Source organism: Salmo salar, chromosome 23, assembly GCF_965601325.2.
Source record: "Salmo salar chromosome 23, fSalSal1, whole genome shotgun sequence".
Taxonomy (NCBI): Eukaryota; Metazoa; Chordata; class Actinopteri; order Salmoniformes; family Salmonidae; genus Salmo; species Salmo salar.
This window is the reverse complement of record NC_138313.1, coordinates 14,746,968-14,759,464: the sequence shown is the minus strand read 5'-3', so window position 1 is coordinate 14,759,464 and position 12,497 is coordinate 14,746,968. Positions and strand designations below refer to the sequence as shown.

At 42.8% G+C, this 12,497-nt stretch overlaps 1 protein-coding gene across 2 annotated transcripts in view; it reads left to right on the top strand.

Moving 5' to 3' along the window:
- The window catches only part of LOC106584197 (rho GTPase-activating protein 39), a 174,122-nt gene that overhangs the window by 154,804 nt on the left and 6,821 nt on the right, over positions 1-12,497 (top strand). For both annotated transcript variants that reach the window (XM_045706241.2, XM_045706240.2), the window contains 3 exons: positions 841-914; positions 4,166-4,365; positions 4,591-4,682. In XM_045706241.2, the coding sequence (XP_045562197.1) occupies positions 841-914; positions 4,166-4,365; positions 4,591-4,682 (366 nt within the window). The remainder of the gene's footprint in view (positions 1-840; positions 915-4,165; positions 4,366-4,590; positions 4,683-12,497) is intronic.

Genomic DNA, 12,497 nt, shown 5'->3' with positions numbered 1-12,497 from the left:
CCGTCATAGGATGTCACCTTCCAACAAGTCAGTTCGTCAAATCTCTGCCCTGCTAGAACTGCCCCGGTCAACTGTAAGGGCTGCTATTGTGAAGTGGAAACGTCTAGGAGTTGCAACACTCACTACCGAGTTCCAAACTGCCTCTGAAAGCAACGTCAGCACAAGAACTGTTTGTCGGGAGGTTTCCATGTCGCAATGCCAAGCGTCGGCTGGAGGGGTATAAAGCTCGCCGCCATTGGACTCTGGAGCAGTGGAATGAATCACGCTTCACCATCTGGCAGTCCGACGGACGAATCTGGGTTTGGCGGATGCCAATACATAGCGCCAACTGTAAAGTTTGGTGGAGGAGGAATAATGGACTGGGGCTGATGGAACGCCGACTGCGAGCCAGGCCTAATCGCCCAACATCTTATCCCGACCTCACTAATGCTCTTGTGGCTGAATGGAAGCAAGTCCCCGCAGCAATGTTCCAACATCTAGTGGAAAGCCTTCCCAGAAGAGTGGAGGCTCCTGTAGCAGCGAAGGGGGGACCAACTCTATATTAATGCCCATGATTTTGGAATGAGATGTTCGACGAGCAGGTGTCCACATACTTTTTGTCATGCAGTGTACATGCGTGTGTGTGTATTCTCTGTTCCCTCGCTATACCTGTGCTTTGAGTCCGCTAATCTTCGTTAATTTCAACTCATTACTGTATGATCTAACAACTAACTTGTGTGTGTGTGTGTGTGTGTGTGTGTGTGTGTGTGTGTGTGTGTGTGTGTGTGTGTGTGTGTGTGTGTGTGTGTGTGTGTGTGCGTGCGCGTGTGTTTGTGCGTTTGTGTGTGTGTTTTTCTCCAGGAGTGGCGATAAGCGGCTATGCCAAATACTGTTACCGTAAACTGCAGAAGGCAGCTCTGACCGGAGCTAAGAAGGTATAAGTGCTCTATTTCCTCTACTCTTCGTAAATTCAGTGCTGTATGATCTAACAACTAACCTCTGTGTGTGTGTGTGTGTGTGTGTGTGAGTGTAAGTGTGAGTGTGAGTGTGAGTACACTACAGCCTGACCCACAACCCACCATCCTTTACCATCCTTCATGAGAAGAATTTCCTTCTTTCTAATTTCCTCTCCCGGTCTGTCTGTCTGTCTGTCTGTCTGTCTGTCTGTCTGTCTGTCTGTCTGTCTGTCTGTCTGTCTGTCTGTCTGTCTGTCTGTCTGTCTGTCTGTCTGTCTGTCTGTCTGTCTGTCTGTCTGTCTGTCTGTCTGTCTGTCTGTCTGTCTGTTGTGTCTGTCTGTTGTGTCTGTACCTGGCGGGACTCCGTCTGGGGGGGGGGGGCCAGTCTGCTTTTCTTCCTCCGCCTTTAGCTGTAGTGCGGGGTTAGTTAGCTAGTTAGCTGAGCGCACGGAGATCGAGTGCAACGAGGTCTGTGCGCTAACTACTAACTATCCCCACGGCAACCACACACCACTTAAGTAACACCCCTCCTCACGCCACACGCACTCACTCACACACACTCACTCACTCACTCACACACGCATACACAGACAGAGGCACACTATACACCCCCCCCCCCCCACACACGGCATAGCCCACCACCCTCTGATTAAGAATCCCATATCAGAATGCTCTTCAGGATGGGAATGGGTTGGGAATATGGGACACGATGCACTAAACAAACATTCAATGCTATGTCACCACTGACCTGTATTGCTTTAAGCTCCTGTTTTCTAAGTAGGAAATCAATAAGTAGATGCTTGAGGGGATAAGCTGAACTCCAGATAGAATCATTATTTATCACACACCCACCTCGTTAGTTACCCTTTGTTTTGTTTCCGTTTGTGTGACAGAGGACTTCCTGTGTTTCCATTTCATTAGCCCCTCATTTGAATCATCTCCCTATAGCTGTGCGTGTGTGTGTGTGTGTGTGTGTGTGTGTGTGTGTGTGTGTGTGTGTGTGTGTGTGTGTGTGTGTGTGTCTTAATTGAGTTATTGTTTCAGCAAGCGGTGCACATAATGCAGTTTATTATTAATGTAATGTCTGGAGCAGAATTCCTGCTGATAACGCTAGGACAACACAACACACACACACACACACACACACACACACACACACACACACAAATAAACACATACAGTCTCACTTTATCACCCCCCCCCCCCTCCACACACACACACACACACTCATATTGATTTCTTAACCAGTCCACCAATTAAAGGGGCCCTTCAGGCAGATGTATCTTCTGAGTGTTTTTAAACCAGATCACATGACTTCACAGTCTGCCTCTGTTCACCCAGCTCACAGACGGAGGGTTGTGTGCGTGTGTGTCTGTGTGTGTTTGGGTATATATGCGTGAGTGAGTGTGTATGTGTGTTGGCATGCATACGGAGAGTGATGGGGGGGGGGGGATGGGGTCTGGGTGTCATGGAAACAGCCTCCAGGGGGACATTCCATTCCGTTGTTCATCTATCCTTCCCCCTGACCTATAAAACACTGACTGACTGTCTCACTAAACCGGTTCTAGTCGATACTAACCCAGCTAGCTGTCTGTTTTGGACCAGTACCAATCATTATCAGGAAAGTCCACTGGTTTAAATGATTTGTAGTAGAACAGCCTCTCTGTACTGGTGTCCAGTTATGATCTCTTCTGTGACCTACTGATATCTGACCTTTTGAATGTCCTAGTATTTTTCTCCTAGTAACTCTCTCTATGTCCTAGTAACTCTCTCTATGTCCTAGTTCCTCCACTCTCTGCCTATCTGTGTACCAAAGACTTCACCATGGGTGTATAGTATCAGAGCCAGCAGCGTTGCATCGAATGTTGCAGGAAAATAAATCAGAGTATCTGTTATCCGTGTGTAAATCACACTACTAGCCAGCATCTAGCTCAGTTTTTCCGAATGGAAAGAGAATCATGTAATCATGAGGTGTATTCATGTGAAATATTAGGAACATAGAAATAGAATGAATAGAGCCGACACGATTCCCTATTCTATCTGAAAGACGATCATATAAGTTCAACACCAAATCCTTCTGAAGAGTGTGACCATGGAGGAATAATTCTACTTCCTGTCATGAAATGGTGCTGTTCCCACTCCGGCCACAGGAGGGGGCCAGTGAAGCTGTCTCTCATCTGCTGTCTACAACTCTATCTGGAGAGGCAGAAACAGACAGAGGTCTGAACAGAAGGAAAGGATAGGCGAGGGAGAGACAGATGAAGAGAGAGAACAAGGGAAAGAGGGATGAACAGAGCAAAGGAGCAGTGGAGAGGAATTGATTGGGAGTGAGAAGGAGGACAACGAATAGACAGGGAATGAAAGTGGAGAGAGCGAGGGATGGATTGATAGTGGTGGGTAACGTAATTCATTGGTCGTGTGTGTGTGTGTGTATGCTCCCATCTCCCATCACATGTGGTGATGCCAGTCTGTGCTAGCGGGCACTGGTGGTTGGCATTGTGTGTGTGAGGCGTGTAGAGTGTGCCAGCATCTCTGCAGGGTGGTAATAGAGACAGTTTGTCACTTGGTGGACTCGCACACACATCCACCCTGACCGCATCCCATAGCCTGAGGCCCAGTGTTTGACTGGTATTAACCCAAGAGCAGAGCCTTTTCCAGGGGATTAATAGGACTGATTCTGCCCTAGCGCAAACCCAATGAACTGTTCTCTCTCTCTCTCTCTCTCTTTCTCTCTCTCTCTCTCTTTTTCTCCCCTCCTCCTTTTTCTCCCTGCCCACTCCTTTCATACTTATTTTCGGTTTCTCAATAATTAATCTAGGTACATTTATGAAGGTCATACCAGTATTCTTCAGTAAATGCACGGTTGCTAAATATATAATGTGTTGCTTTAGCTACACCTCAAGAGCTGTAGAGTTGTGTTATGTTATCATGGAAGTGCACATCCCCTCGTTGATTATCCCTCGACACACGGTATGACACAATACAACTTGTTTTGTTGGAATGATGTATGCATTTTGTCATTTTCTAAATAGATGCACATGTTGTGTGTTGTTTGTAGGGCTCACTTTAAAAAGAGACTCGGGTCTCAATGTTGACTGCCCGTATAGATGTAGTTACATAAACATGTGTGTCTGTGTGTATTGTAATCCATGGGTTGCAGAAGCACATAGTAGTTGTGTCTTATCTAACGACCAGTGCGTGTGTTCCTGTGTGTGTGTGTTGTTATCCAGGGGTTGCAGAAGCCGTGTCTGGAGGAGATCAAACACGCCAGGAACGCCATATTCAGCCCCTCCATGTTTGGCTCCTCCCTGGAGGATGTGATGTCACTGCAGAAGGAGCGTTACCCCGACAGCCAGCTGCCCTGGGTCCAGACACGCCTCTCAGAGGAAGTTCTGGGGCTCAACGGAGACCAGACAGAGGGCATCTTCAGGTCCGTACCTAACTCTCAGTCACTAGTACTAGGGAGGGAGAGAGGGAGGGAGGAGTTAGTTGTGGTAGACACGCCTGTCAGTGAATGTCCTGGTAGTCATCAGAGACCAGACAGAGGGAGAGCGATAAAGGAAAGAGATAAAGGGATTGGTAAGGATGGACATGCTGTGAGGAATGATATGTGAGGAGGAGGAGTCTAATGTGTCTCTGACCCCTGACCTCACAGGGTTCCAGGTGACATAGATGAGGTCAACGCCCTCAAGCTGCAGGTGGACCAATGGAAGATCCCCACGGATCTGGAGGATCCTCACATCCCAGGTAACACACACACCGCACACACACACCCTAGGTCCTGATCCATCCACCCACTGTATACACTCCCTCTCTCCCTCCCTCCTACCCTCCACTAGCCCCAGGCCCTCTGCAGTGCTCTAATTCTCTCTGAGTATTAATAGCCCCAACACCAAAGCATGCTGGGAGCAATGTGCCTGCTGCAAAACTACAGTCATTTCAAAAAAGATTCCTTCTAGAAGGAAGAGAGCAGTCCTGGCTGTAGGTTGGAGAGAACCAGTTCGTGCTTTATTAGGTCATTAGTCATAACTCTATTACCAGCACAGAGACACTTGGATGGACCACACACACACACACTCTTTCTGACACAAGAACACATACACAAATTCGCTCTCTCCAACAACAAACGTTCCCAGTGCTTTAGAGAACGTTCCCGTAGCCCTTTACACTCATACCCGTAAACGGGTTGAAAAGGGCAGATTTGGGCACTAATAAGCAGTTAGAAGATAACACTTTTTATTTTATTCATTTAACATATTCTTATTTACAATGACAGCCTAGGAACAGTGGGTTAACTGCCTTGCTCAGGGGCAAAACGACAGATTTTTACCTTGTCAGCTCGGGGATTCGATCTAGCAACCTTTCAGTTACTGGCCCAACGCTCTAACCACTAGACTACCTGCAGCCCCATGGTGTCATACCCTGGGTTGTTCTGAACAGAATGAGCCTATGTTTGTTTATTGTGAAGAAAATTTGCCGCGGCACACGCACCTGAAGGGACTCAATCCTATTCTCAACAGAATTGCGATCTGTTTCTCTGAATTGCCTTGTGAAAGCCTAGCACTGTAAGATCGCATTTTATAACATGGCATGTTGGCAATAGAACAAGCTTTCAAATCGTGACCACCTGACCCAGATGGCGATTTATAACGGACCATTTTTGGATTGGCTAAACAACAACAGTAATTATGCTATGGCGGGGATGCAGGGCTGTGTTGAAACAACTACCAGTGTGCTTGTCCTAGTTCCTCAACGGCGCAGCTAGGAGAGCTCCAAAAAGTACCTTACCGTTGAAGGCTCTTCTTTGAGTCATAAAAGTGCATTGAAATTGCTTAGGATGTTTGCACACTTTGGAGAGGTGTGTCCACTTGAAGACACCAGTTAGTCCTCTCACTCAAACCCTTGTCATTTTTTTGTCTTATGTTGCACCTACCCCACATTTTCCAGGAATAGACTTATCATGTTACTTAATGTATCCAGAGTATTTTCAATTTTCGTTATCAACAAATGCGGCGAAAAGTACAGTAAACATAAAATCAACAATGTAATGTTTAGATTCAGTCTTGTGTCAGGTGAACTGTTGTGTACTCACCTTTGGTCTAATAATTGTCCCATTCTCTCCAAACTGTTCTCTTTCAATTGCTACCATGGATATGCTTTACATATTTCTTCTGTAGCTAACATTTCAACTTAGGCCAATTCCCACGAGTGTAAAGGGTTAAGAGTCTCATTAGACCATTAACTAACGTTTTCATTGGAATGTTCCCATGATGCGCAAGTAGTGTTTCCAAGAGACTATTCACTTATTCACGTCAAATAGAACTTACCCAGAACGATGTTACCATGTTCTCAGAACATCGCATGAACATTCATGTGTCCAGTTTTCTGTGGGTTAGGAGAATATTCCATCAGTGTCCCACCAAACACACATACAGAACATTGTTGCCATATTCTCAGAACATACGATATGAATGTTCTAAACACATTTTCATGGGAACGTTGGAAAAACATTGTGTCCAGTTTTCTGTCGGTTAGGAGAATATTCCATCAACGTCTCACCCCAAAACATTTCTAGACACGTTTCAGAGGAACGTTGCAAGAACATTTATGTGTATCATTTTTTATAAAAAAAAAAAATGCTTTACACATCACATTGCCGAGACAATCAAGGCCCTGATTGGTGAACCACTGATCCATTCATAGCTCTTTGTTTGTTGGCAAGGTTACAGACACTCACACACACAGTGCTTTAAGCATACAGTGTTTTCAGCTTACATATTTGACACACCTGATTATATTGTGTATGTTAATTTATACAGTAAGTATTATTCAACATGTCTTCACTTGGGATTTGAACTCACAACCTCTCGGTTCAATGTACTCCGATCTTCCTGTCTGGTATCAGTTCATTTGATTATTCGCTCAACGTTGATTTTATTGTTTTCAGCAATTTGAGGGCTTTCTGTATAGTTGTCTAATGTTGGTGGGGCATATTAACCTGTTTTAATGATACTCTTGGATCACTATGATCAATAAAATGTTTTCTTGAGTGTAATTTTAACAGGAGCTGAGATTTACTTCGAAGTGCATTCACCTTATTGCTTATATCTATCAAGTTGTTTCAGATCTACACAAGTGCCTAGGGAGAAGGGGTTAGGGTTCCTTCTAGCCAGGACCTAACTATACTGGCCCAATAAGCAACTATACTGGCCCTGGAGATGTCCCTTATTGGTACGGTGGTTAGGGCGTTTGTCATTGGTGCAGGTGGCTGGGGTTTAGAGACCCACTAGGGGAGTGGCTCTCACATTCTTAGCAATATATGTTAATGCTCATTATTGCTGTTTTGAATTGCATTTATCAGATATTTTGATTGTTTCTATGGACATTTCGTTAGAACAAATATTTGTTCTATATCTTTGTTTATTACCATAATGTGTATAGATTTCTCCTCTTTCACGCATTTCTGGAAGTTTGGCTACCAGCTTTGTGCCTTTGTGCATGACCTCCATATGCTTTTTCAGGTTTGATATGGTGTTTCTGGATGAGGAGATCAATGCTGCCTTTGCCGAGTTTGCATTTGACTAAAATGTTGTTCTCTTTCTCCTCGATTAACTCAAAATAATGTGAGCATTTCCACAAGGAAAAGGTTAAGCGGGGTAACACAGCTGCTATCTTTCTTTGATTTTCAGCTTTAAGAAACCCCCTTTTGGAAACGAGTTAGCCTACAGCTTGAATTCCGTTAGCGTGAGACAAGGCTTTGAAAATATAGGCCTATATTACACGACAGTATAGATATACTTCTGAAAGTAATGTATGGGTTACTTGAAAAAGTAACTGTAATTATTACAATATTTGAAGACAGTAACTTGTTATATTACTCCGTTACTCATAAAAGTAATACAACTGTAAGTAATATATTACTCCCAACATTGGTCCCAATTTATTCTGTTGCAATTTGTCTATTTTTCCACATTAAAACTTGGAGATGGAGCTCTGTGTTGTGTATTGTTCTGGTATAACTGGCATCACCATCATCGCTTAAATGTCAAATGTTAGAAAGTACAGACATGCTACTGTAAATATACACTTTTCTGATATTCTGAGAATGTGAAAACCATGTTCTAGGTGTGTTTCTATCAGAAGCAACACTACCACCTGGGCCACGTTTTTGGCAACAAATTAGGAATGTTACAGATAGAAATGCAATGACGAGAGCTGATGCAGTTCCTTATCAGAGAAACGTTTGTTCTACGTGATATATGTGATGTGGGTTTCAAAAAGACCATAGAGTTCTCTTTGAGATGCTCGGCTATCTAGAATTCTACCGATTCCCATCTTTCAATGAGAAACTCATTTGAATTAGATCAGATAGGTCTGTTGTATCTGTTGCCAAATAGTGACGTTAACCTATATTGCTAAAAATGTGAAAGTAGGATGACTCCCCTAGCGGGTCTTGAACCCAAGCCATCAGTGACTAACACCCTAACCACTGTCCCGATAAGGGTTATCTAGGGCATGTGCTTATTGGGCCAGTATAGTTAGGTCCTGTCCGGAAGAAACTCTAACCCCTTTTCCCTACGCACTTGTGTAGAGCAGAAACAATTTGATTGGTGTAAGCAATAGGGTGAATGCACTTAGAAATAAATCTCAGCTCTGTTAAAAGTACACTCAAGAAAATATTCAGGAGTATCATTAAAACAGGTTAATATGCCCTCACCAAAATTAGACAACTATACAGAAAGCCCTTCAATTGCTGAAATCAATAATGAGAGAATAGTCAGATTAACTGATAACTAACGCAGACATGGTAGCATAGCAGTAAGATCTGAATACTATGAACCAAGAGGTTGTGAGATCAAATCCCAGATGACAGCATGTTGAAAAAGAATTACTGTATTTATGAACATGCACAATGTAATCTTGTGTCAAATATGTAAGTTGGAAATGTAACAGCTGTCGGAAGAGAGAGTAGACCAAGGTGCAGCGGAGTTAGTGTTCATCTTGAAATTTAATTCGAACAAAGAGAACACTACAAAAATGAACAAAACACGACAGCAAAACAGTCCTGTTAGGAAACACTCTAAACAGAAACAATCCCTCACAAAACCCAAAGGAAAAACAGGCTCCTTATGTGTGACTCCCAATCAGCAACAACGAACGACAGCTGTGCCTGATTGGGAGCCACACACGGCCCAAAACAAAGAAATACAAAACCATAGAAAAATGAACACGTAACACCCTGGCCTAACCAAAAATAAAGAACAAAAACCCCTCTCTATGGCCAGGGTGTTACAGGAAACACTATGTTAAAAGCACTGTGTGTGAGTATCCCTAAATCTTGCCAACAGACAAGCGCTGTGAATGGATCAGTGGTTGACCAATCATGTGCTTGGCAACAGTAACATGGCGCGATGTGTAATGAAACATATTTTTGGGGGGAGAACGTTTCTTTGGGACCATCAGGCGACACATCCTGACAACTGACACACAGCGATGTTCTTGCAACTTTCCCATGAAACGTGTCTGGAACATTAACATTTTATATTTCTCGAACATGGAAACCATTTTCTGTTGTATGTTTGGTGTGACATTGATGAAATATTATCTCAGCCTTCAGAAAACTGAACACATGAATGTTCTTGCAACGTCCCATATAACGCATCTAGAACACGAATGTTGTATATTCTGAGAACATTGTAAACACATTCTGGATAAGTTCTGTTTGAAATGTTCTCCTAACTTTAACACCAAAACATGCGTGTGGCTCAGTTGGTAGGGCATGGTGTTTGCAATGCCAGGGTTCTGGGTTCAATTCCCACGGGGGACCAGTATGGAGATTGAAATGTATGCATTCACTACTGTAAGTCGCTCTGGATAAGAGCGTCTGCTAAATGACTAAAATGTAAATACAGACAGGTGTGTGCCTTTCCAAATCATGTCCAATCAATTGAATTTATCACAGCTGGAGTCCAGTCAAGTTGTAAAAACATCTCAAGAATGATCAATGGAAACAGGATGCTCAATTTCAAGTCTCATAGCAAAAGGTCTGAATAGTTGAAGTTGGAAGTTTGCATACACCTTAGCCAAATAGATTTAAACTCAGTTTTTAACAATTCCTTAGGTCAGTTAGGATCACCACTTTATTTTAAAAATGTGAAATGTCAGAATAATAGTAGAGAGAAGCATAAATATGGGTTGTATTTACAATGGTGTTTGTTCTTCATGGGTTGACCTTTTCTTGCGGTAACAGGTCACAAATCTTGCTGCAGTGATGGCGCTCTGTGGTATTTCACTAAGTAGATATGGGAGTTTATCAAAATCGTGTTTGTTTTCGAATTCTTTGTGGATCTGTGTAATCTGAGGGAAATATGTGTCTCTAATACCGTCATACATTTGGCAGGAGGTTAAGAAGTGCAGCTCAGTTTCCACCTCATTTTGTGGGCAGTGTGCACATAGCCTGTCTTCTCTTGAGAGCCAGGTCTGCCTACGGCGGCCTTTCTCAATAGCAAAGCTATGCTCACTGAGTCTGTACATAGTCAAAGCTTTCCTTAAGTTTGGGTCAGTCACAGTGGTCAGGTATTCTGCCACTGTGTACTCTCTGCATTCTAGTTTGATCATTTTATGACTTCTTTCCATTGTGTCAAGTAATTATCTTTTTGTTTTCTCATGATTTGGTTGGGTCTAATTCTGTTGTTGTCCTGGGGCTCTGTGGGGTGTGTTTGTGTTTGTGAACAGAGCCCCAGGACCAGCTTGCTTAGGGGACTCTTCTCCAGGTTCATCTCTCTGTAGGTGATGACCTTGTTATGGAAGGTTTTGGAATCGCTTCATTTTAGGTGGTTGTAGAATTTAACGGCTCTTTTCTGGATTTTGATAATTAGTGGGTATCAGCCTAATTCTGCTCTACATGCATTATTTGGTGTTCTACGTTATAGACGGAGGATATTTTTTGCAGAATTCTGCATGCAGCCTCAATTTGGTGTTTGTCCCATTTTGTGAATTCTTGGTTGGTGAGCGGACCACAGACCAGACCTCACAACCATAAAGGGCAATGGGTTCTATAACTGATTCAAGTATTTTTAGCCAGATCCTAATTGGTATGTTGAATTTTATGTTCCTTTTGATGGCATAGAATGCCCTTCTTGCCTTGTCTCTCAGATCGTTCACAGCTTTGTGGAAGTTACCTGTGGCGCTGATGTTTAGGCCAAGGTATGTATAGTTTTTTGTGTGCTCTAGGGCAACGGTGTCTAGATGGAATTTATATTTGTGGTCCTGGTGACTGGATATTTTTTGGAATACCATTATTTTGATCTTACTGAGATTTACTGTCAGGGCCCAGGTCTGGCAGAATCTGTGCAGAATATATAGGTGCTGCTGTAGGCCCTCCTTGGTTGCTGGCAGAAGCACCAGATCATCAGCAAACAGTAGACATTTGACTTCAGATTCTAGTAAGGTGAGGCCAGGTGCTGCAGACTTTTCTAGTGCTCGCGCCAATTTGTTGATATATATGTGGAAGACGGTGGGGCTTAACCTCTCTTGGGTATGTGGGACGTGACCGTCCCACCTGCGGGGCACACTATTCAACAGCCAGTGAAATAGCAGGGCGCCATATTCAAAACATCAAAAATCTCATAATTCAAATTTCTCACACATACAAGTATTTTACACCATTTTAAAGATAATCTTCTCGTTAATCCAACCACATTGTCCGATTTCAAAAAGGCTTTACGGCGAAAGCATAGCATTAGATTATGTTAGGACATCACCTTGACAAGAAAAACCACACAGCCATTTTCCAAGCAAGGAGAGGCGTCACAAAAACCAGAAATACAGCTAAAATGAATCACTAACCTTTGATGATCTTCATCAGATGGCACTCATAGGACTTCATGTTACACAATACATGTATGTTTTGCTCGATAAAGTTCATATTTATATCCAAAAACCCCATTTTACATTGGCGTGTAATGTTCAGAAATGTTTTGCCTCCCAAAACTTCCGGTGAATGAGCACATCAATTTACAGAAATACTCATCATAAACGTTGATAAAAGTATTAAACTGTAATTCAAAGAATTATATATACACTTCTCCTTAATGCAACCGCTGTGTCAGATTTTTAAAAAAGCGATAGCACACTTTGCAATAATCTGAGTACAGCGTTCAGACACGAAACCAAACCCGCCATTTTGTGGAGTCAATAAAACTCAGAAATAATATTATAAATATTCACTTACCTTTGATGATCTTCATCAGAATGCACTCCCAGGAATCCCAGGTCCACAATAAATGTTTGTTTTGTTCGATAAAGTCCATAATATATGTCCAAATACCTCCTTTTTGTTCGCGTGTTCAGTCCACTACTCCAAATGCAGGAAGCGCGCGAAAATGTAATGACGAAAAGTAAAAAAAAGTTATATTTACGTTCGTAGAAATATGTCAAACGATGTATAGCATCAATCTTTAGGATGTTTTTAACATAAATCTTAAGTAATATTCCAACCGGACAATTCCAATGTCTTCAGAAAAGAAATGAACACAGCTCAAACTCACGTGAGTGCGCGCC